The sequence below is a fragment of the Pristiophorus japonicus genome, unplaced genomic scaffold (assembly GCF_044704955.1).
Source record: "Pristiophorus japonicus isolate sPriJap1 unplaced genomic scaffold, sPriJap1.hap1 HAP1_SCAFFOLD_647, whole genome shotgun sequence".
NCBI classification, from domain to species: Eukaryota; Metazoa; Chordata; class Chondrichthyes; family Pristiophoridae; genus Pristiophorus; species Pristiophorus japonicus.
Genome location: NW_027254559.1, coordinates 71,379 through 96,739, shown reverse-complemented (window position 1 = coordinate 96,739; position 25,361 = coordinate 71,379). Strand labels below are relative to the sequence as shown.

Below are 25,361 nucleotides of genomic sequence, written 5' to 3'. Positions count from 1 at the left end.
GAATGGTCTCCTCCTGTTCCTAATGTAACAGGCTCGAGGGGCTGAATGGCTTCCTCCTGTTCCTAATGTAACAGGCTCGAGGGGCTGAATGGCCTCCTCCTGTTCCTAATGTAACAGGCTCGAGGGGCTGAACGGCCTCCTTCCTGTTCCTAATGTAACAGGCTCGAGGGGCTGAATGGCCTCCTCCTGTTCCTAATGTAACAGGCTCGAGGGGCTGAATGGCCTCCTCCTGTTCCTAATGTCACAGGCTCGAGGGGCTGAATGGCCTCCTCCTGTTCCTAATGTAACAGGCTCGAGGGGCTGAACGGCCTCCTTCCTGTTCCTAATGTAACAGGCTCGAGGGGCTGAATGGCCTCCTCCTGTTCCTAATGTAACAGACTCGAGGGGCTGAATGGTCTCCTCCTGTTCCTAATGTAACAGGCTCGAGGGGCTGAACGGCCTCCTCCTGTTCCTAATGTAACAGGCTCGAGAGGCTGAACGGCCTCCCTCCTGTTCCTAATGTAACAGGCTCGAGGGGCTGAATGGCCCCCTCCTGTTCCTAATGTAACAGACTCGAGGGGCTGAATGGCCTCCTCCTGTTCCTAATGTAACAGGCTCGAGGGGCTGAATGGCCTCCTCCTGTTCCTAATGTAACAGGCTCGAGGGGCTGAATGGCCTCCTCCTGTTCCTAATGTAACAGGCTCGAGGGGCTGAATGGCCTCCTCCTGTTCCTAATGTAACAGGCTCGAGGGGCTGAATGGCCTCCTCCTGTTCCTAATGTAACAGACTCGAGGGGCTGAACGGCCTCCTCCTGTTCCTCTGGTTCTGTGACTCTAAGGTTGAACGCAATCCTTTGCTGTCGTGTTCAGTGTGGGTTTGTGTCCCTTGCTGATGGATTTGTTCCTGTTGTGTTTTCTAGACACCAATCTCCGATCTCCCAATCACACAACTCTCTGACACGATGAGACAGGTGAGTGAGAGTTTGGGGAACGTCATTCAAAAAGGTGGTGTATTTATAACAGTGCTTTTAACGTAGCAAAACTTCCCCAAGGCGCGTCACGGGAGCGTAAATCAGACAGGATTTGACATCGAGCCACAGAAGGAGAAATTAGGGACAGGTGACCAAAAGCTTTTTCAAAGAGGGAGGTTTTAAGGAGCGTCTTGAAGGATAAGAGAGAGGCGGAGAGGTTTAGGGAGGGAGTTCCAGAGCTTGGGGCCCAGGCAACAGAGGGCACGGCCACCGATGGTGGAGCGATTATAATCAGGGATGGTCAGGAGGGCAGAATTAGAGGAGTGCAGAGACCTCGGGCGGGGTGGGGGGGTTGTGGGGCTGGAGGAAGTTACAGAGATAGGGAGGGGTGTAGGGGCTGGAGGAGGTTACAGAGATAGGGAGGGGTGTAGGGGCTGGAGGAGGTTACAGAGATAGGGAGGGGTGTAGGGGCTGGAGGAGGTTACAGAGATGGGGAGGGGTGTAGGGGCTGGAGGAGGTTACAGAGATAGGGAGGGGTGTAGGGGCTGGAGGAGGTTACAGAGATAGGGAGGGGTGTAGGGGCTGGAGGAGGTTACAGAGATAGGGAGGGGTGTAGGGGCTGGAGGGGGTTACAGAGATAGGGAGGGGTGTGGGGGCTGGAGGAGGTTACAGAGATAGGGAGGGGGTGAGGAGGCCATGGAGGGATTTGTAAACAAGGATGAGAATTTTGAAATCGAGGCGTTGCTTAACCGGGAGCCAATGTAGGTCAGTGAGCACAGGGGATGATGGGTGAGCGGGACTCGGTGTGAGTTAGAACACGGGGGCAGCGAGCACAGGGGGTGATGGTTGAGTGGGACGTGGTGTGAGTTAGGACACGGGGGCAGCCGAGTTTTGGATCACCTCTAGTTTACGTCGGGTAGAATGTGGGAGGCCGGCCAGGAGTGTGTTGGAATAGTCAAGTCTGGAGGTAACAAAGGCACGGATGAGGGTTTCAGCAGCGGATGAGCTGAGGCAGGGGGCGGAGACGGGCGATGTTACGGAGTGTGGAAACAGGCGGTGTGAGTTATGCTGCGGGATATGTGGCCGGGAGCTCATTTCAGGGTCAGATATAACACCCAGGTTGTGAACAGTCTGGTCCAGCCTCAGACAGGAGTTGGGGCGAGGGAGGGAGTCGGGGGCTGGGGAACGCAGTTTGTGGCGGGGACCAAAGACAATGGCTTCGGTCTTCCCCCAATATTCAATTATTTTCCACTGCTCAATATTTAAGATCTCCACGCGCCTCTCCCCAATTAAATCTGTTCTCTTTGGAGGCAGTTCAGAGAAGGTTCACTCGGTTGATTCCGGAGATGAGGGGATTGACTTATGAGGAAAGGTTGAGGAGGTTGGGCCTCTACTCATTGGAGTACAGAAGAAGGAGAGGTGATCTTATGGAAACGTATCAGATTATGAGGGGGCTTGACAAGGTGGATGCAGAGAGGATGTTCCCACTGATGGGAGAGACTAGAACTAGGGGGCATGGTCTTAGAATAAGGGGCCGCCCATTTAAAACTGAGATGAGGAGGAATTTCTTCTCTGAGGGTTGTAAATCTGTGGAATTCTCTGCCCCAGAGAGCTGTGGAGGCTGGGACATTGAATATATTTAAGGCGGGAGATAGACAGATTTTTGAGCGATAAGGGAGTGAAGGGTTATGGGGAGCGGGCGGGGAAGTGGAGCTGAGTCCATGATCGGATCAGCCATGATCGTATTAAATGGCGGAGCAGGCTCGAGGGGCCGAATGGCCGACTCCTGCTCCTATTTCTTATGTTCTTATGTTCTTTCTCCACCCCCCCCCCCCCCCCCCGCACCTCAACGCCCTCCTACCCCCGCTCCCCCTATTGTCAGGGCTCCTCCGATAAGGTGGAACATGCTGGGCAAGTCCTACTCAACGCTTTGTTGTCTGCCGAGACCAACCTGGTGAGAGACCACAGACACCATCTCAAGACGTTCAGGTAGGTGTTGGGAGAGTGTGCGTCTGAAGGAACATGTAATGGGGCCAGCGTGGTGAGGCCACACCTGGAATATTGTGTTCAGTTTTGGTCTCCTAATCTGAGGAAGGCCATTCTTGCTATTGAGGGAGTGCAGCGAAGGTTCACCAGACTGATTCCCGGGATGGCAGGATTGACCTATGAAGAAAGACTGGATCAACTGGGCTTATATTCACTGGAATTTAGAAGAATGAGAGGGGATCTCATAGAAACATATAAAATTCTGACGGGACTGGACAGGTTAGATGCAGGAAGAATGTTCCCGATGTTGGGGAAGTCCAGAACCAGGGCTCCCAGTCTAAGGATAAGGGGTAAGCCATTTAGGACCGAGATGAGGAGAAACTTCTTCACTCAGAGAATTGTGAACCTGTGGAATTCTCTACCACAGAAAGTTGTTGGGGCCAGTTCGTTGGATATATTCAAAAGGGAGTTAGATGTGGCCCTTACGGCTAAAGGGATCAGGGGGTGTGGAGAGAAAGCAGGAATGGGGTACTGAAGTTGCATGATCAGCCATGATCATATTGAATGGCGGTGCAGGCTCGAAGGGCCGAATGGTCTTCTCCTGCTCCTATTTTCTATGTTTCTATGTTTTGATGATGCGGGGTCCGAACTGGACAATAGCTAGGCCCACACAGGAGCTCGGAACAGCATAGATTCTCCAGAATTATATCCCTGGGGGGCTAAAAGGGTGCTAAATGATGAGGTATGGGAAATGGTCCACGTTGTCCAGGGCCGGGCCGTGGATCTTGATGACTGGGGGGCAGTGCTGAGCGGAGAGGACAGGCTGGTGGAGGATCTTTGTCTTACGGATGTTTAGCGTAAGGTCCGTGCTATCGTACGCCTCCGTAAATACGTCGACTATATCCTGCAGTTCAGCCTCTGTGTATGTGCGCAGATGCAGGCATCGTCCACGTACTATAGCTCAATGGCAGAGGTTGGGGTGATCTTGGACCTGGCCTGGAGAAGGCCAAGGTTGAACAGCTTCGCACTGGTTCTGTGGTTTAGTTCCACTCCAGCGGTGTCCGATCAACAAGGGCAGACATTGGCGACGAGATCCAACACCGCCTCCAGTGCGCCAGTGCAGCCTTCAGTCGCCTGAGGAAAAGAGTGTTTGAAGACCAGGCCCTCAAATCCACCAGCAAGCTCATGGTCTACAGGGCTGTAGTGATACCCGCCCTCCTGTATGGCTCAGAGACACGGACCGTGTACAGTAGGCACCTCAAGTCGCTGGAGAAATACCACCAACGCTGTCTCCGCAAGATCCTGCAAATCCCCTGGGAGGACAGACGCACCAACGTTAGCGTCCTCGACCAGGCCAACATCCCCAGCATCGAAGCACTGACCACACTCGACCAGCTCCGCTGGGCAGGGCCACATTGTCCGCATGGTTCCCCCAGACACGAGACTCCCCAAAGCAAGCGCTCTACTCGGAACTCCTTCACGGGCAAACGGGCCAAAGGTGGGCAGAGGAAACGTTACAAGGGACCACCCTCAAAGCCTCCCTGATAAAGTGCAACATCCCCACCGACACCTGGGAGTCCCTGGCCAAAGACCAGTCCGCCCTAAGTGGAGGGAGTGCATCCGGGAGGGCGCTGAGCACCTCGAGTCTCGTCGCCGAGAGCGTGCAGAAACCAAGCGCAGGCAGCGGAAGGAGCGTGCGGCAAACCTGTCCCACCCTCCCCTTCCCTCAACGTCTATCTGTCCCACCTGTGACAGGGACTGTGGTTCCCGTATTGGGCTGTTCAGCCACCTAAGGACTCATGTTTAGAGTGGAAGCAAGTCTTCCTCGATTCCGAGGGAGTGCCGATGATGATGAAGGGGGTTAAATTATGAGCAGGGTTGTGGAGAAAGAAAGACTTGTATTTATATACCGACTTTCACAACCACCGAACGTCCCAAAGCGCATTACAGCCAATGAAGTACTTTTGGAGTGTAGTCACTGTTGTAATGTGGGAAACGCCAATTTGTGCATACAAGCTCCCACACACAGCAATGTGATAATGACCCAGATCATTTGTTTTAGTGATGTTGGTCGAGGGATAAATATTGGCCCCAGGACACCAGGGAGAATTCCCGCCTCCTCCTGTTCCTAATGTAACAGGCTCGAGGGGCTGAATGGTCTCCTCCTGTTCCTAATGTAACAGGCTCGAGGGGCTGAATGGCCTCCTCCTGTTCCTAATGTAACAGGCTCGAGGGGCTGAATGGCCTCCTCCTGTTCCTAATGTAACAGGCTCGAGGGGCTGAATGGCCTCCTCCTGTTCCTAATATAACAGGCTCGAGGGACTGAATGGCCTCCTCCTGTTCCTAATGTAACAGGCTCGAGGGGCTGAATGGCCTCCTCCTGTTCCTAATATAACAGGCTTGAGGGGCTGAATGGCCTCCTCCTGTTCCTAATGTAACAGGCTCGAGGGGCTGAATGGCCTCCTCCTGTTCCTAATGTAACAGGCTCGAGGGGCTGAATGGCCTCCTCCTGTTCCTAATGTAACAGGCTCGAGGGACTGAATGGCCTCCTCCTGTTCCTAATGTAACAGGCTCGAGGGGCTGAATGGCCTCCTCCTGTTCCTAATATAACAGGCTTGAGGGGCTGAATGGCCTCCTCCTGTTCCTAATGTAACAGGCTCGAGGGGCTGAATGGCCTCCTCCTGTTCCTAATGTAACAGGCTCGAGGGGCTGAACGGCCTCCTCCTGTTCCTAATGTAACAGGCTCGAGGGGCTGAATGGCCTCCTCCTGTTCCTAATGTAACAGGCTCGTGCTGAATGGCCTCCTCCTGTTCCTAATGTAACAGGCTCGAGGGGCTGAATGGCCTCCTCCTGTTCCTAATGTAACAGGCTCGAGGGGCTGAACGGCCTCCTCCCGCTCCTATACCATATGTACTTATCTGGTAGTTAAGTGCGGATTTCGAATAACGCCAAGTTCTCCTGTCCACAGACAATGCTGTACGGGGAGGGAGCTCGTGGATTGCCTGATGAGGTTAAGCGCGGTTGTTCAAACCAGACTTCAAGCAGTGGGTGTTCTCCAGCTGTTAGTCGAAGCAGGCCTTCTTGTTCACGGTAAGAACCATTCTGTAGTCTTCCCAGTCTCCAACCTCCCTCCCTCTCCCCAACTCCTGTTTGAGGCTGAACCAGACTGTTCGCCACCTGGGTGTTATATCTGACCCTGAAATGAGCTTCCGGCCACATATCCCGCAGCATAGCTAAACCCGCCTGTTTCCCCCTCCGTAACATCGCCCGTCTCCGCCCCCTGCCTCAGCTCATCCGCTGCTGAAGCCCTCATCCGTGCCCCCGTTACCTCCAGACTTGACTATTCCAACACACTCCTGGCTGGCCTCCCACATTCTACCCGACGTAAACTCGAGGTGATCCAAAACTCGGCTGACCCCGTGTCCTAACTCTCACCGAGTCCCGCTCACCCATCACCCCCTGTGCTCACTGCCCCAGTGTCCTAACTCTCACCCAGTCCCACTCACCCCTCACCCCCTGTGCTCACTGACCCCGTGTCCTAACTCGCACCGAGTCCCGCTCACCCATCACCCCCTGTGCTCGCTGCCCCCGTGTCCTAACTCGCACCGAGTCCCGCTCACCCATCACCCCCTGTGCTCACTGCCCCCGTGTCCTAACTCTCACCGAGTCCCGCTCACCCATCACCCCCTGTGCTCGCTGACCCCGTGTCCTAACTCGCACCGAGTCCCACTCACCCATCACCCCCTGTGCTCACTGACCCCGTGTCCTAACTCGCACCGAGTCCCACTCACCCATCACCCCCTGTGCTCACTGCCCCGTGTCCTAACTCGCACCCAGTCCCACTCACCCATCACCCCCTGTGCTCACTGACCCCGTGTCCTAACTCACACCCAGTCCCACTCACCCATCACCCCCTGTGCTCACTGCCCCGTGTCCTAACTCGCACCCAGTCCCACTCACCCATCACCCCCTGTGCTCACTGCCCCGTGTCCTAACTCGCACCGAGTCCCGCTCACCCATCACCCCCTGTGCTCACTGAGCCCGTGTCCTAACTCACACCGAGTCCCGCTCACCCATCACCCCCTGTGCTCGCTGCCCCCGTGTCCTAACTCACACCGAGTCCCGCTCACCCATCACCCCCTGTGCTCGCTGACCTACATTGGCTCCCGGTTAAGCAATGCCTCGATTTCGAAATTCTCATCCTTGGTTTGATAAGAACATAAGAAATAGGAGCAGGAGTCGGCCATTCGACCCCTCGAGCCTGCTCCACCATTTAATAAGATCATGGCTGATCCGATCATGGACTCAGCTCCACTTCCCCTCCCGCTCCCCATAACCCTTCACTCCCTTATCTGTCTATCTCCGCCTTGAATATATTCAATGACCCAATCTAACCTAACCTCTCTCTCTCTTTCAAATCCCTCCATGGCCTACTCACCCACCTCTCTATCTCTGTAACCCCCTCCAACACCTACACCCCTCCCTATCTCTGTAACCTCCTCCAGCCCCTACACCCCTTCCTATCTCTGTAACCCCCCTCCAGCCTGCTACACCCCTCCCTATCTCTTTAACCCCCTCCAGCCCCTACACCCCTCCCTATCTCTGTAACCTCCTCCAGCCCCTACACCCCTCCCTATCTCTGTAACCTCCTCCAGCCCCTACACCCCTCCCTATCTCTGTAACCCCCTCCAGCCCCTACACCCCTCCCTATCTCTCTAACCTCCTCCAGCCCCTACACCCCTCCCTATCTCTCTAACCTCCTCCAGCCCCCTACACCCCTCCGTATCTCTGTAACCTCCAGCCCCCTACACCCCTCCCTATCTCTCTAACCTCCTCCAGCCCCCTACACCCCTCCCTATCTCTGTAACCTCCAGCCCCCTACACCCCTCCCTATCTCTGTAACCCCCTCCAGCCCTCTACACCCCTCCCTATCTCTCTAACCTCCTCCAGCCCCCTACACCCCTCCCTATCTCTGTAACCTCCAGCCCCCTACACCCCTCCCTATCTCTCTAACCTCCTCCAGCCCCCTACACCCCTCCCTATCTCTGTAACCTCCAGCCCCCTACACCCCTCCCTATCTCTGTAACCCCCTCCAGCCCTACAACCCCCCCCGAGATCTATGCACTCCTCTAATTCTGCCCTCCTGACCATCCCTGATTATAATCGCTCCACCATCGGTGGCCGTGCCTTCTGTTGCCTGGGCCCCAAGCTCTGGAACTCCCTCCCCTGCAGCGACGATGAAGGAACGGCCAATATATTCCCAAGTCGGGATGGTGTGTGACTGGGAGGGGAACGTGGAGGGGGTGGTGTTCCCATGGACCTGCTGCCCTTGTCCCTCGAGGCGGGTAGAGGTGGCGGGTTTGGGAGGTGCTGCCGAAGAAGCCTTGGCGAGTTGCCGCGGTGCATCTTGTAGACGGTGCACACTGCAGCCAGGGGGCGCCGGTGGTGGAGGGAGTGAGTGTTGGAGGTGGTGGAGGGAGTGAGTGTTGGAGGTGGTGGAGGGAGTGAGTGTTGGAGGTGGTGGAGGGAGTGAGTGTTGGAGGTGGTGGAGGGAGTGAGTGTTGGAGGTGGTGGAGGGAGTGAGTGTTGGAGGTGGTGGAGGGAGTGAGTGTTGGAGGTGGTGGAGGGAGTGAGTGTTGGAGGTGGTGGAGGGAGTGAGTGTTGGAGGTGGTGGAGGGAGTGAGTGTTGAAGGTGGTGGAGGGAGTGAGTGTTGGAGGTGGTGGAGGGAGTGAGTGTTGGAGGTGGTGGAGGGAGTGAGTGTTGGAGGTGGTGGAGGGAGTGAGTGTTGGAGGTGGTGGAGGGAGTGAGTGTTGGAGGTGGTGGAGGGAGTGAGTGTTGGAGGTGGTGGAGGGAGTGAGTGTTGAAGGTGGTGGAGGGAGTGAGTGTTGGAGGTGGTGGAGGGAGTGAGTGTTGGAGGTGGTGGAGGGAGTGAGTGTTGGAGGTGGTGGAGGGAGTGAGTGTTGAAGGTGGTGGGGAGCGTGGCCCATCGAGCGGCCTGCTTTGTCCTGGATGGTGTCGAGCTTCTCGAGTGTTTGTTGGAGCTGCAACTCATCCAGGCAAGTGGGGAGTGTTCCATCACACTCCTGACTTGTGTCTTGTCGATGGTGGTGTCTCGATGGGGCATCAAGTGCCCTCTACTCTTCTACACGTTTCAAAATCTTGCCATTCATATTATACCTTACAGGAGGATTTGAATACCAAACTAAATACGTCTTACTGCAGTTATACAGGGCCCTGGTGAGACCACACCTGGAGTATTGTGTACAGTGTCGGTCTCCTTATCTAAGGAAGGATATACTTGCCATAGAGGGAGTGCAGCGAAGGTTCACCAGACTGATTCCTGGGATGTGGGGATTGTCCTATGAGGAGAGATTGAGTAGACCGGGCCGATATTCTCTGGAGTTTAGAAGAATGAGAGATGATCTCACTGAAACAGACCAGATTCTGAGGGGGATTGACAGGGTAGATGCAGGCAGGATGTTTCCCCCGGGCTGGGGAGTCTAGAACCAGGGGTCACACAGTCTCAGGATAAGGGGTCGGCCATTTAGGACAGAGATGAGGAGGAATTTCTTCACTCAGAGGGGGGGTGAATCTTTGGAATTCTCTGCCCCAGAGGGCAGTGGAGGCTCAGTCATTGAGTGTATTCAAGGGTAGATTTCTGGGACACGAAGGGGATCGAGGGATCGGGCAGGAAAGTGGAGTTGAGGTCGAAGATCAGCCATGATCGTATTAAATGGCTGAGCAGGCTCTAGGGGCCCAATGGCCAACTCCTGCTCCTAATTCTTATGCCACTTAATATTTACAATCTATATTAACGACTTGGAAGAAGGGACTGAGTGTAACGTAGCCAAGTTTGCTGACAATACAAAGATGGGTGGGAAAGCAATGTGTGAGGAGGACACAAAAAATCTGCAAAAGGACACAGACAGGCTAAGTGAGTGGGCAAAAATTTGTCAGATGGAGTATAATGTTGGAAAGTGTGAGGTCATGCACTTTGGCAGAAAAAATCAAAGAGTAAGTTATTATTTAAATGGAAAAAGATTACAAAGTGCCGCAGTACAGCGGGACCTGGGGGTTACTTGTACATGAAACACAAAAGGTTAGTATGCAGGTACAGCAAGTGATCAGGAAGGCCAATGGTATCTTGGCCTTTATTGCAAAGGGGATGGAGTATAAAAGCAGGGAAGTCTTGCTACAGTTATACAGGGTATTGGTGAGGCCACACCTGGAGTACTGCATGCAGTTTTGGTCTCCGTATTTACGAAAGGATATACTTGCTTTGGAGGCAGTTCAGAGAAGGTTCACTCGGTTGATTCCGGAGATGAGGGGGTTGACTTATGAGGAAAGGTTGAGTAGGTTGGGCCTCTACTCATTGGAGTTCAGAAGAATGAGAGGTGATCTTATCGAAACGTATAAGATTATGAGGGGGCTTGACAAGGTGGATGCAGAGAGGATGTTCCCACTGATGGGGGAGACTAGAACTAGGGGGCATGGTCTTAGAATAAGGGGCCACCCATTTAAAACTGAGATGAGGAGGAATTTCTTCTCTCAGAGGGTTGTAAATCTGTGGAATTCTCTGCCCCAGAGAGCTGTGGAGGCTGGGACATTGAATATATTTAAGGCGGGAGATAGACAGATTTTTGAGCGATAAGGGAGTGAAGGGTTATGGGGAGCGGGCGGGGAAGTGGAGCTGAGTCCATGATCGGATCAGCCATGATCGTATTAAATGGCGGAGCAGGCTCGAGGGGCCGAATGGCCGACTCCTGCTCCCGACGCTTACGCACCTTAACTGTCTGACCCAATCTCCTGCGCACTTGCTCCAGTGAGGCAGGAGCTGAACTTTCAGGACAGAGACAGCCATTTCCTCCACCTCCCCAAGAGTTCAGAGAAGGCAGAGACCAGAGAGCGAGATTCGGAGGATGAATTGCTGGAAGCAATCTCACTGCTTACTCTCCATGGACCCGACGCCCTGTTGACTATGATCCTACGGAAGCCGTAAGTACCAGACAGCTTAAATCTAAAACTGCGTAAGAGAGGGTGTATCAAACCCCGTGCTGTACCTGCCCTGGGAGTGTTTGATGGGACAGTGTAGAGGGAGCTTTACTCTGTATCTAACCCCCTGTACCTGCCCTGGGAGTGTTTGATGGGACAGTGTAGAGGGAGCTTTACTCTGTATCTAACCCCCTGTACCTGCCCTGGGAGTGTTTGATGGGACAGTGTAGAGGGAGCTTTACTCTGTATCTAACCCCGTGCTGTACCTGCCCTGGGAGTGTTTGATGGGACAGTGTAGAGGGAGCTTTACTCTGTATCTAACCCCCTGTACCTGCCCTGGGAGTGTTTGATGGGACAGTGTAGAGGGAGCTTTACTCTGTATCTAACCCCCTGTACCTGCCCTGGGAGTGTTTGATGGGACAGTGTAGACGGAGCTTTACTCTGTATCTAACCCGTGCTGTACCTGCCTTGGGAGTGTTTGATGGGACAGTGTAGAGGGAGCTTTACTCTGTATCTAACCCCATGCTGTACCTGCCCTGGGAGTGTTTCATGGGACAGTGTAGAGGGAGCTTTACTCTGTATCTAACCCCGTGCTGTACCTGCCCTGGGAGTGTTTGATGGGACAGTGTAGAGGGAGCTTTACTCTGTATCTAACACCCTGTACCTGCCCTGGGAGTGTTTCATGGGACAGTGTAGAGGGAGCTTTACTCTGTATCTAACCCCCTGTACCTGCCCCGGGAGTGTTTGATGGGACAGTGTAGAGGGAGCTTTACTCTGTATCTAACCCCCTGTACCTGCCCCGGGAGTATTTGATGGGGCAGTGTAGAGGGAGCTTTACTCTGTATCTAACCCCGTGCTGTACCTGCCCTGGGAGTGTTTGATGGGACAGTGTAGAGGGAGCTTTACTCTGTATCTAACCCCGTGCTGTACCTGCCCTGGGAGTGTTTGATGGGACAGTGTAGAGAGAGCTTTACTCTGTATCTAACACCCTGTACCTGCCCTGGGAGTGTTTGATGGGACAGTGTAGAGGGAGCTTTACTCTGTATCTAACCCCCTGTACCTGCCCTGGGAGTGTTTGATGGGACAGTGTAGAGGGAGCTTTACTCTGTATCTAACCCCCTGTACCTGCCCTGGGAGTGTTTGATGGGACAGTGTAGAGGGAGCTTTACTCTGTATCTAACCCCCTGTACCTGCCCCGGGAGTGTTTCATGGGACAGTGTAGAGGGAGCTTTACTCTGTATCTAACCCCCTGTACCTGCCCTGGGAGTGTTTGATGGGACAGTGTAGAGGGAGCTTTACTCTGTATCTAACCCCCTGTACCTGCCCTGGGAGTGTTTGATGGGACAGTGTAGAGGGAGCTTTACTCTGTATCTAACCCCCTGTACCTGCCCTGGGAGTGTTCGATGGGACAGTGTAGAGGGAGCTTTACTCTGTATCTAACCCCCTGTACCTGCCCTGGGCGTGTTCGATGGGACAGTGTAGAGGGAGCTTTACTCTGTATCTAACCCCCTGTACCTGCCCTGGGAGTGGTCGATGGGACAGTGTAGAGGGAGCTTTACTCTGTATCTAACCCCCTGTATCTGCCCTGGGAGTGTTTGATGGGACAGTGTAGAGGGAGCTTTACTCTGTGTCTAACCCCCTGTACCTGCCCTGGGAGTGTTTGATGGGACAGTGTAGAGGGAGCTTTACTCTGTATCTAACCCCCTGTACCTGCCCTGGGAGTGTTTAACACCGAGCCACGTAAGGAGAAATTAGGACAGGTGAACAAAAGCTGGGTCACAGAGGTGGGTTTTAAGGAGCGTCTTAAAGGAGGAGAGAGAGAGTGGAGAGGTTTAGGGAGGGAGTTCCAGAGCTTGGGACCTAGGCAACAGTAAGGCACGGCCACCGATGGTGGAGCGATTATAATCAGGGATGGTCAGGAGGGCAAAATTAGAGGAGTGCAGAGATCTGGGAGTGTTGTAGGGGTTGGATAACATTGTATGATTTAACAAATTCTCTCCCTCTCTCTGTTTCTCTCTCTCTCTCACTACCCCCTCTCTCTGTCTCTCTCCATTCCCACTTTCTCTCCCCTCTCTCTCTCCCTCCCTCCCTCTCCCTCTCCCCCCTCCCTCACTCTCCCCCTCACTCCCTCCCTCTCTCCCTCTCTCTCTCCCCTCTCCCTCTCTCTCCCCCTCCCTCTCTCCCCCTTTTCTCTCTCTCTCTCTCTCTCCCCCTCTCTCCCGCTCAATCTATCCCCCTCCCTCTATCTCTCCCCCCCTCCATCACCCCCCCCTCCCTCTCTCTCTCTCCCCCTCTCCCTCCCCCTCTCCCTATCTCTCTCCTTCGCTCTCTCTCCCCCTCCCTCTCCCCCCTGCCCCCCCTCCCTCTCTCTCTCTCCCCCTCTCTCTCTCTCCCTCCCTCCCTCTCTCTCTCTCCCCCTCTCTCTCTCTCTCTCTCTCCCCCCTCTCCCCCTCACTCTCTCCCCCTCACTCTCTCCCCCTCCCTCTCTCTCTCCCCCTCCCTCTCTCTCTCTCCCCCTCCCTCCCCCTCTCTCTTCCTCTCCCTATCTCTCTCCTTCGCTCTCTCTTCCCCTCCCTCTCCCCCCTGCCCCCCCCTCTCCCTCTCCCTCCCTCCCTCTCTCTCTCCCCCTCTGTCCCTCTCTCTCTCCCTCTCTTCCCCCTCCCTTTCTCTCTCTCTCCCTCTCTGTCCCTCTCTCTCTCCCCCATCTCTCTCCCTGACCCAGACCATCGCAAAGGACAGCAGAAGACCTGGAGACAATTTTCGAGGAGTTGATTCACATCAAGTCCGTGTCTCACCTATCCAGCACGGTACGTTCACACTGTGGGTTGGGTAATAACCCCTGCTTTCCCTCTCCAATGGCTGGTAGCATCTGATAGGCCAGTTACACTCCCTCCCCCACTGCTCCCGAAATTCCCAACCCCCTCTCCCTCGTGTCATTCCGTCTTGGGAATGTTATCCCGTCCAAAGAAACACTTTCTTCATCTGTGACATCGTAACCAGTAATGTCTTTGCTTCATGGGTTCTGTGGGTAAGAATTCATAGCATCACATTGTTATTAAGAATGAGTTGGTTTATACCTCGGGAGCCTCTTATCAACAAGGGCAGACATTGGCGACGAGATCCAACACCGCCTCCAGTGCGCCAGTGCAGCCTTCGGTCGCCTGAGGAAAAGAGTGTTTGAAGACCAGGCCCTCAAATCCACCACCAAGCTCATGGTCTACAGGGCTGTAGTGATACCCGCCCTCCTGTATGGCTCAGAGACACGGACCATGTACAGTAGACACCTCAAGTTACTGGAGAAATACCACCAACGCTGTCTCCGCAAGATCCTGCAAATCCCCCGGGAGGACAGACGCACCAACGTTAGCGTCCTCGACCAGGCCAACATCCCCAGCATCGAAGCACTGACCACACTCGACCAGCTTCGCTGGGCAGGGCCACATTGTCCGCATGGTTCCCCCCCAGACACGAGACTCCCCAAAGCGAGCGCTCTACTCGGAACTCCTTCACAGGCAAACGGGCCAAAGGTGGGCAGAGGAAACGTTACAAGGGACCCACCCTCAAAGCCTCCCTGATAAAGTGCAACATCCCCACCGACACCTGGGAGTCCCTGGCCCAAAGACCAGTCCGCCCTAAGTGGAGGAAGTGCATCCGGGAGGGCGCTGAGCACCTCGAGTCTCGTCGCCGAGAGCGTGCAGAAACCAAGCGCAGGCAGCGGAAGGAGCGTGTGGCAAACCTGTGCTTCGATGCTGGGGATGTTGGCCTGGTCGAGGACGCTAACGTTGGTGCGTCTGTCCTCCCAGGGGATTTGCAGGATCTTGCGGAGACATCGTTGGTGGTATTTCTCCAGCGACTTGAGGTGTCTACTGGACACGGTCCGTGTCTCTGAGCCAGACAGGAGGGCGGGTATCACTACAGCCCTGTAGACCATGAGCTCGCTGGTGGATTTGAGGGCCTGGTCTTCAAACATTCTTTTCCTCAGGCGGCCGAAGGCTGCACTGGCGCACTGGAGGCGGTGTTGGATCTCATGGTCAATGTCTGCCCTTGTTGATAAGAGGCTCCCGAGGTATGGGAAATGGTCCACGTTGTCCAGGGCCCACGTAAGCGACTGTGTGAAAAAGGGACTAACATTCCTGGTTCGAAACTAGTCTATCCTCGGCCAGTTTACACCGACACAACTGCGGACGTCTATAGCGAGGTGATTGCCCAGTGATCACTTTATGAGAGAATATCTTTAAGTTGACGCAATTGGAGAGGGCCAACAAGGTGAGGGAATACACATTAAATGGTCAGACACTGAGAAGTGTAGAGGAACAGAGGGACCTGGGAGTGCAGGTCCACAGATCCCTGAAGGTAGCAGGCCAGGTGGATAATGTGGTTAAGAAGGCACACGGAATACTTGCCTTTATTGGCCGAGGCATGGAATACAAGAGCAGGGAGGGTTATACTTGAACTGTATAAAACACTGGTTAGGCCACAGCTGGAGTACTGCGTGCAGTTCTGGTCACCACATTACAGGAAGGATGTGATTGCACTGGAGAGGGTGCAGAGGAGATTTACCAGGATGTTGCACTGGAGAGGGTACAGAGGAGATTTACCAGCATGTTGCACTGGAGAGGGTACAGAGGAGATTTACCAGGATGTTGCACTGGAGAGGGTGCAGAGGAGATTTACCAGGATGTTGCACTGGAGAGGATACAGAGGAGATTTACCAGGATGTTGCACTGGAGAGGGTACAGAGGAGATTTACCAGGATGTTGCACTGGAGAGGGTACAGAGGAGATTTACCAGGATGTTGCACTAGAGAGGGTACAGAGGAGATTTACCAGGATGTTGCACTGGAGAGGGTGCAGAGGAGATTTACCAGGATGTTGCACTGGAGAGGGTACAGAGGAGATTTACCAGGATGTTGCACTGGAGAGGGTACAGAGGAGATTTACCAGGATGTTGCACTGGAGAGGGTGCAGAGGAGATTTACCAGGATGTTGCACTGGAGAGTGTACAGAGGAGATTTACCAGGATGTTGCACAGGAGAGGGTACAGAGGAGATTTACCAGGATGTTGCACTGGAGAGGGTGCAGAGGAGATTTACCAGGATGTTGCACTGGAGAGGGTGCAGAGGAGATTTACCAGGATGTTGCACTGGAGAGGGTACAGAGGAGATTTACCAGGATGTTGCACTGGAGAGGGTGCAGAGGAGATTTACCAGGATGTTGCACTGGAGAGGGTACAGAGGAGATTTACCAGGATGTTGCACTGGAGAGGGTACAGAGGAGATTTACCAGGATGTTGCACTGGAGAGGGTGCAGAGGAGATTTACCAGGATGTTGCACTGGAGAGTGTACAGAGGAGATTTACCAGGATGTTGCACAGGAGAGGGTACAGAGGAGATTTACCAGGATGTTGCACTGGAGAGGGTGCAGAGGAGATTTACCAGGATGTTGCACTGGAGAGGGTGCAGAGGAGATTTACCAGGATGTTGCACTGGAGAGGGTACAGAGGAGATTTACCAGGATGTTGCACTGGAGAGGGTGCAGAGGAGATTTACCAGGATGTTGCACTGGAGAGGGTACAGAGGAGATTTACCAGGATGTTGCACTGGAGAGGGTACAGAGGAGATTTACCAGGATGTTGCACTGGAGAGGGTACAGAGGAGATTTACCAGGATGTTGCCAGGACTGGAGAATTTTGGCTATGACGAAAGATTGGATAGAATCATAGACTCATGGAAGTTTACAGCACGGAAGGAGGGCATTTCGGCCCATCGTGTCCGTGCCGGCCGACCAAGAGCTACCCAGCCTAATCCCACTTTCCCGCTCTCGGTCCGTAGCCCTGCAGGTTACGGCACTTCAAGTCATCAAGAAGAGCAGGGGGAGTTCTCCCCGGTGTCCTGCGGCCAATATTTATCCCTCGACCAACATCACTAAAACAGATGATCTGGGTCATTATCACATCGCTGTGTGTGGGAGCTTGCTGTGCGCAAATTGATGTTTCCCACATTACAACAGTGACTACACTCCAATTAAAACATTACTTCATCGGCTGTGAAGTGCTTTGGGACGTTTGGTGGTGAGGAAACGCACTGTAGAAATGCAACAACAGGTAGATATTTGCCGGTATGTCAAAGCAAGGTTTAATCGGCTCGAACCGTTGTCTCTTTGGGCTGTAGGTCAAGAGGCAATTGGCAGCAGTTCTTCATTTTGAGTCGCACCCCAAGGCTGGGACCGTGTGTGAGTATATTCTCCCTCACTCCCTCCCTCACTCCCTCCCTCACTCCCTTCCTCTTTCACTCCCTCCCTCTCTCACTCCCTCCCTCCATCCCTCCCTCCCTCTCTCACTCACTCCCTCACTCCCTCCCTCACTCATTCCCTCTCTCACTCCCTCACTCCCTGACTCCGTCTCTCTCTCTCTCCCTCCCTTACTCGCTCCCTCCCTGACTCCCTCTCTCCCTCTCTCACTCCCTTCCTCTCTCCCTCCCTCACTCCCTCCCTCACTCATTCCCTCTCTCACTCCCTCACTCCCTGACTCCGTCTCTCTCTCTCTCCCTCCCTTACTCGCTCCCTCCCTGACTCCCTCTCTCCCTCTCTCACTCCCTTCCTCTCTCCCTCCCTCTCTCCCTCCCTCACTCCCTCCCTCACTCCCTCCCTCACTCCCTCCCTCCCTCTCTCACTCCCTCGCTCTCTCTCTCCCTCCCGCACTCCCTCTCTCACTCCCTCTCTCCCTCTCTCCCTACCTCACTCCCTCTCTCACTCCCTCACTCCCTCACTCCTTCATTCCTTCACTCCCTCTCTCACTCCCTTCCTCCCTCCCTCTCTCACTCCCTCCCTTTCTCTCTCACTCCCTCCCTCCCTGACTCCGTCTCTCTCTCTCTCCCCCTCCTTCTCTCACAGACTCGCTCTCTCTCTCCCTCCCTCACTCCGTCTCTCTCTCTCTCCCTCCCTCCCTCTCTCAATCCCTCCCTCACTCCCTCTCTCAATCCCTCCCTCACTCCCTCTCTCACTCACTCCCTCCTGACTCCATCTCTCTCTCTCTCCCTCCCTCTCTCACTCCCTCGCTCTCTCTCTCACTCCCTCTCTCACTCCCTCCCTCAATCTCTCACTCACTCCCTCCCTCCCTCTCTCACTCCCTGACTCCAACTCTCTCTCCCTCCCTCCCTCTCTCATTCCCTCTCTCTCTCTCTCTCCCTCCCTCACTCCGTCTCTCTCTCAATCCCTCCCTCACTCCCTCTCTCAATCCCTCCCTCACTCCCTCTCTCACTCCCTCTCTCACTCACTCCCTCCTGACTCCATCTCTCTCTCTCTCTCCCTCCCTCTCTCACTCCCTCACTCCCTCACTCTCTTCCTCCCTCTCTCCCTCTCCCTCTCTCCCTCTCTCACTCCCTGACTCCAACTCTCTCTCCCTCCCTCTCTCACTCCCTCTCTCGCTCTCTCTCCCTCCCTCCCTCCGTCTCTCTCTCTCTCCCTCCCTCACTCCCTCTCTCCCTCCCTCACTGCATCTCTCTCTCTCTCCCTCCCTCCCTCATTCCACTCTTTCTCTCTCTCCCTCCCTCACTCTGTCACTCTCTCTCTCCGTCTCTCACTCTCTCTCCGTCTCTCACTCTCTCTCTCTCTCACTCTCTCACTCCCTCCCTCCCTCACTCCGTCTCTCTCTCTCTCTCTCCCTCTCTCATTCCGTCTCTCTCTCTCTCTCTACCTCCCTCACTGTCTCTCTCTCTCTCTCTTCCTCCCTCACTCCATCTATCTCTCTCTCCCTCCCTCACTCTGTCACTATCCCTCTCCGGCCCTCACTCTCTCTCTCTCCCTCTCTCACTCCCCCCTCTCTCTCTGTCGCTCCCTCCCTCTCCCCCTCCCTTTCCCTCCCCGCTCCCTCCCTCTCTCCCTCTCTCACTCCCTGACTCCAACTCTCTCTCCCTCCCTCTCTCACTCCCTCTCTCTCTCTCTCTCCCTCCCTCCCTCCGTCTCTCTCTCTCTCCCTCCCTCACTCCCTCTCTCCCTCCCTCACTGCGTCTCTCTCTCTCTCCCTCCCTCCCTCATTCCACTCTTTCTCTCTCTCCCTCCCTCACTCTGTCACTCTCTCTCTCCGTCTCTCACTCTCTCTCCGTCTCTCACTCTCTCTCTCTCTCACTCTCTCACTCCCTCCCTCCCTCTCTCTCCCTCTCTCATTCCATCTCTCTCTCTCTCTCTACCTCCCTCACTGTCTCTCTCTCTCTCTCTTCCTCCCTCACTCCATCTATCTCTCTCTCCCTCCCTCACTCTGTCACTATCCCTCTCCGGCCCTCACTCTCTCTCTCTCCCTCTCTCACTCCCCCCTCTCTCTCTGTCGCTCCCTCCCTCTCCCCCTCCCTTTCCCTCCCCGCTCCCTCCCTCTCTCCCTCGCTCCCTCCCCCTCCATCTTCCTCTCTCCCTCTCTATCCCTCCCTCCCTCACTCACTCTCCCTCCCTCCCTCACTCTCCCTCCCTCCCTACGATAAATAAACCCTCGGTTTCACCATTTCCCTCCCTGTGTGTCCGCAGTGTTTAGCCAAGGAGAGAGCGGTGCATCCTGGTATATTATTTGGCGAGGTTCTGTCAATGTCCTCACACACAGAAAGGTATCAAACCTTCCTTCTTTCAACCCCATCCCCATCTGGTGATTTCCATCGAGTTTCAGGTGCCAAACAATGACTAGTGGGGTGTCACAGGGATCAGTGCTGGGGCCTCAACTATTTACAATCTATATTAACGACTTGGAAGAAGGGACTGAGTGTAACGTAGCCAAGTTTGCTGACGATACAAAGATGGGAGGAAAAGCAATGTGTGAGGAGGACACAACATATCTTCAGAGGGACACAGACAGGCTAAGTGAGTGGGCAAAAATTTATCAGATGGAGTATAATGTGGGAAAATGTGAGGTTATCCACTTTGGCAGAAAAAATCAAAGAGCAAGTTATAATTTAAATGGAGAAGGATTGCAAAGTGCCGCAGTACAGCGGGACCTGGGGGTTACTTGTGCATGAAACACAAAAGGTTAGTATGCAGGTACAGCAAGTGATCAGGAAGGCCAATGGTATCTTGGCCTTTATTGCAAAGGGGATGGAGTATAAAAGCAGGGAAGTCTTGCTACAGTTATACAGGGTATTGGTGAGGCCACACCTGGAGTACTGCGTGCAGTTTTGGTCTCCATATTTACGAAAGGATACACTTGCTTTGGAGGCAGTTCAGAGAAGGTTCACTCGGTTGATTCCGGAGATGAGGGGGTTGACTTATGAGGAAAGGTTGAGTAGGTTGGGCCTCTACTCATTGGAGTTCAGAAGAATGAGAGGTGATCTTATGGAAACGTATCAGATTATGAGGGGGCTCGACAAGGTGGATGCAGAGAGGATGTTTCCACTGATGGGGGAGACTAGAACTAGGGGGCATGGTCTTAGAATAAGGGGCCGCCCATTTAAAACTGAGATGAGGAGGAATTTCTTCTCTCAGAGGGTTGTAAATCTGTGGAATTCTCTGCCCCAGAGAGCTGTGGAGGCTGGGACATTGAATATATTTAAGGTGGAGATAGACAGATTTTTGAGCGATAAGGGAGTGAAGGGTTATGGGGAGCGGGCGGGGAAGTGGAGCTGAGTCCATGATCGGATCAGCCATGATCGTATTAAATGGCGGAGCAGGCTCGAGGGGCCGAATGGCCGACTCCTGTTCCTAATGTAACAGGCTCGAGGGGCTGAATGGTCTCCTCCTGTTCCTAGTGTAACAGGCTCGAGGGGCTGAATGGCCTCCTCCTGTTCCTAATGTAACAGGCTCGAGGGGCTGAATGGCCTCCTCCTGTTCTTAATGTAACAGACTCGAGGGGCTGAGTGGCCTCCTCCTGTTCCTAATGTAACAGACTCGAGGGGCTGAATGGCCTCCTCCTGTTCCTAATGTAACAGGCTCGAGGGGCTGAATGGTCTCCTCCTGTTCCTGATGTAACAGACTCGAGGGGCTGAATGGCCTCCTCCTGTTCCTAATGTAACAGGCTCGAGGGGCTGAATGGCCTCCTCCTGTTCCTAATGTAACAGACTCGAGGGGCTGAATGGCCTCCTCCTGTTCCTAATGTAACAGACTCGAGGGGCTGAATGGCCTCCTCCTGTTCCTAATGTAACAGACTCGAGGGGCTGAGTGGCCTCCTCCTGTTCCTAATGTAACAGGCTCGAGGGGCTGAATGGCCTCCTCCTGTTCCTGTGTAACTGCGGTAACAATGTGCGGAGACGGATTGTGACGTATGGGACTATTGCCTGCCCCGCACAGGGACTTGTGTGCACCTTGCATGAGGGCGATGATTTTGGGGAACTAGCGTTGATGAACGACGCGCCCCGAGCTGCGACCATCATCCTCCGCGAGGACGATTGCCATTTTCTCCGGGTGGACAAGAAGGACTTCAATCGGATCCTGAGGGTAAGGAATTGCTCCCGTTCCATCTCCCCCTCCGACAGTGCGGCGCTCCCTCAGTACTGCCCCTCCGACAGTGCGGCACTCCCTCAGTCCTGCCCCTCCGACAGTGCGGCACTCCCTCAGTACTGCCCCTCCGACAGTGCGGCGCTCCCTCAGTACTGCCCCTCCGACAGTGCGGCGCTCCCTCAGTACTGCCCCTCCGACAGTGCGGCACTCCCTCAGTACTGCCCCTCCGACAGTGCGGCGCTCCCTCAGTACTGCCCCTCCGACAGTGCGACGCTCCCTCAGTACAGCCCCTCCGACAGTGCAGCACTCCCTCAGTACTGCCCCTCCGACAGTGCGGTGCTCCCTCAGTACTGCCCCTCCGACAGTGCGGCGCTCCCTCAGTACTGCCCCTCCGACAGTGCGGCGCTCCCTCAGTACTGCCCCTCCGACAGTACGGCGCTCCCTCAGTACTGCCCCTCCGACAGTGCGACGCTCCCTCAGTACTGCCCCTCCGACAATGCGGCGCTCCCTCGGTACTGCCCCTCCGACAATGCGGCGCTCCCTCGGTACTGCCCCTCCGACAGTGCGGCACTCCCTCAGTACTGCCCCTCCGACAGTGCGGTGCTCCCTCAGTACCGCCCCTCCGACAGTGCGGCACTCCCTCAGTACTGCCCCTCCGACAGTGCGGTGCTCCCTCAGTACCGCCCCTCCGACAGTGCGGTGCTCCCTCAGTACCGCCCCTCCGACAGTACGGTGCTCCCTCAGTACTGCCCCTCCGACAGCGCAATTATTTACCCAACTCCCTTTTGAAAGCCACGATTGAGTCTGCCTCCATCACCCTCTCGGGCTGCGCATTCCAGATCCTAACCACTCGCTGCGTAAAAACGTTTATCCAACGTGTCGTCTTTGGTTCTTCTGCCAATCGCCTGATATCTGTGTCCTCTGGTTCCCGACCCTTCCACTAATGGGAACAGGTTCTCTCTATCCACTAGTTCTCCCTTGTCTACTCTACTAGTTACATCCTCAAAAAATTCTAGATTTGTCAAGCTTGATTTCCCGTTCATAAATCCATGCTGACTTGGACCGATCCTGTCACTGCTTTCCAAATGCACTGCTATTTCATCTTTAATAAATGGTTTGTTGGCCTTCATAGCGAGAGGATTTGAGTATAGGAGCAGGGAGGTCTTACTGCAGTTGTACAGGGTCTTGGTGAGACCTCACCTGGAATATTGTGTTCAGTTTTGGTCTCCTAATCTGAGGAAGGACATTCTTGCTATTGAGGGAGTGCAGCGAAGGTTCACCAGACTGATTCCCGGGATGGCAGGACTGACATATGAGGAGAGACTGGATCGACTGGGCTTATATTCACTGGAGTTTAGAAGAATGAGAGGGGATCTCATAGAAACATATAAAATTCTGACGGGATTGGACAGGTTAGATGCGGGAAGAATGTTCCCGATTTTGGGGAAGTCCAGAACCAGGGGTCACAGTCTAAGGATAAGGGGTAAGCCATTTAGGACCGAGATGAGGAGAAACTTCTTCACCCAGAGAGTGGTGAACCTGTGGAATTCTCTACCACAGAAAGTTGTTGAGGCCAGTTCGTTGGATATATTCAAAAGGGAGTTAGATATGGCCCTTATGGCTAAAGGGATCAAGGGGTATGGAGAGAAAGCAGGAATGGGGTACTGAGGGAATGATCAGCCATGATCATATTGAATGGTGGTGCAGGCTCGAAGGGCCGAATGGCCTACTCTTGCACCTATTTTCTATGTTTCTATCTCCTCTGTCCAGATCCCTCGTGATTGTGAACACCTCGATCAAACCCCCCCTTTAACCTTCTCTGCTCCGAGGAGAACAACCCCAGCTTCTCCAGTCTGCCCACGTCACTGAAGTCCCTCCTCCCCCTGGGACCATTCTGGTCAATCTCCCTCTGCACCCTCTCCCAGGCCCTTCACACCCTCCCTACAGTGCGGGGCCCAGAATTGGACACAATATTCCAGTTGAGGCCAACCCAAACAGGTTCATCATCGCGTCCTGGCTTTGCCGTGAAGCCCAGGGTCCCAATATAATTTATTAGCCGCTTTCTCAACTGACCCTGTCACGGTCAACGATCTGTGCTCACCTCTACACCCACCCCCAGGTCTCTCTGTTCATGCACCCCCTTTAAATGTTCCTGTAGCCATGATCTTCATGTGGCTGGTCCATGTACAGATCCTTGCAGATGAGAACATAAGATAAGAAATAGGAGCAGGAGTGGGCCATACAGCCCCTCGAGCCTGCTCCGCCATTTAATACGATCATGGCTGATCTGATCATGGACTCAGCTCCACTTCCCCGCTCGCTCCCCATAACCCTTCTCTCGCTTATCGCTCAACAATCTGCGACGTTAAACCGAGGCCCCGTCTGCTCTCTCGGGTGGACCCAACAGATCCCATGGCCACTATTTGGAAGAAGAGCAGGGGCGGTTCTCCCCGGTGTCCTGGGGCCAATATTTATCCCTTGCTCAGGTTTAGACAGATTTTTGAGCGATAAGGGAGTGAAGGGTTATGGGGAGCGGGCGGGGAAGTGGAGCTGAGTCCATGATCGGATCAGCCATGATCGTATTAAATGGCGGAGCAGGCTCGAGGGGCCGAATGGCCGACTCCTGCTCCTATTTCTTATGTTCTGATGAGTCAGTGAGTGTGATAGATAGTGAGTGAGTGAGATAGTGAGAGAGTGAGTGAGATAGTGAGATAGTGAGTGAGCTAGTGAGTGTGATAGATAGTGAGTGTGATAGATAGTGAGTGAGATAGTGAGTAAAATAGTGAGTGAGTGAGATAATGAGTGAGTAAGATAGTGAGTGTGATAGTGAGTGAGTGAGATAGTGAGTGAGATAGTGAATGTGATAGATAGTGAGTGAGTGAGCTAGTGAGTGAGAGTGAGTGAGTGTGCTAGTGAGTGAGTGTGATAGTGAGTGAGATAGTGAGTGAGTGAGATAATGAGTGTGATAGATAGTGAGTGAGTGAGATATTGAGTGAGCTAGTGCGTGTGATAGTGAGTGCGTGTGATAGTGAGTGCGTGTGATAGTGAGTGAGATAGTGAGTGAGATAGTGAGTGAGATAGTGAGTGTGATAGATAGTGAGTGAGTGAGTGAGCTAGTGAGTGTGATAGTGAGTGAGTGTGATAGTGAGTGAGTGAGATAATGAGTGAGTCAGATAGTGAGTGAGTGAGATAGTGAGTGAGCTAGTGAGTGTGATAGATAGTGAGTGTGATAGATAATGAGTGTAATAGTGAGTGTGATAGATGGTGAATGTGATAGTGAGTGAGATAGTGAGTCAGTGTGATTTGATAGTTAGTGTAATAGATAGTGAATGTGATAGATAGTGAGTGTGATAGTGAGTGAGATAATGAATGAGTGAGATAGTGAGTGTAATAGTGAGTGTGATAGATGGTGAATGTGATAGAGTGAGTGAGCTAGTGAGTGAGTGAGATTGTGAGTGAGATTGAGTGAATGTGTGAGTCAGATAGTGAGTGAGTGAGATAATGAGTCAGATAGTGAGTGAGTCAGATAGTGCGTGAGATAATGAGTGAGTGAGCTAGTGAGTGTGACAGTGAGTGAGTGTGATAGTGAGTGAGTGAGATAGTGAGTGAATGAGATAGTGAGTGTGATAGATACTGAGTGTGATAGTGAGTGAATGAGTTGGATTGTGAGTGATTGAGTGAATGTGTGAGTCAGATAGTAAGTGAGTGAGAAAATGAGTCAGATAGTGAGTGAGTCAGATAGTGCGTGAGATAGTGAGTGAGTGAGCTAGTGAGTGTGACAGTGAGTGAGTGTGATAGTGAGTGAGTGAGATAATGAGTAAGTCAGATAGTGAGTGAGTGAGATAGTGAGTGAGTGAGATAGTGAGTGAGTGAGATAGTGAGTGTGATAGGTACTGAGTGTGATAGTGAGTGAATGAGTTGGATTGTGAGTGATTGAGTGAAAGTGCGAGACAGAGCGAGAGAGACAGACAGAGAAGAGAGCGATTGGATTGGTTGTCACCATAACCCAGGCCGGTGATTGGAG

The 25,361-nt window shown here is 53.7% G+C and overlaps 1 protein-coding gene across 1 annotated transcript in view; it reads left to right on the top strand.

Moving 5' to 3' along the window:
• rapgef3 (Rap guanine nucleotide exchange factor (GEF) 3) overlaps positions 1–25,361 on the top strand; it is a 112,881-nt gene that overhangs the window by 16,661 nt on the left and 70,859 nt on the right. The window contains exons 2-9 of the mRNA XM_070874028.1: positions 899–949; positions 2,832–2,938; positions 5,904–6,025; positions 10,760–10,931; positions 13,651–13,735; positions 17,098–17,158; positions 19,442–19,518; positions 21,188–21,334. Coding sequence (XP_070730129.1) covers positions 899–949; positions 2,832–2,938; positions 5,904–6,025; positions 10,760–10,931; positions 13,651–13,735; positions 17,098–17,158; positions 19,442–19,518; positions 21,188–21,334 — 822 coding nt within the window. The remainder of the gene's footprint in view (positions 1–898; positions 950–2,831; positions 2,939–5,903; positions 6,026–10,759; positions 10,932–13,650; positions 13,736–17,097; positions 17,159–19,441; positions 19,519–21,187; positions 21,335–25,361) is intronic.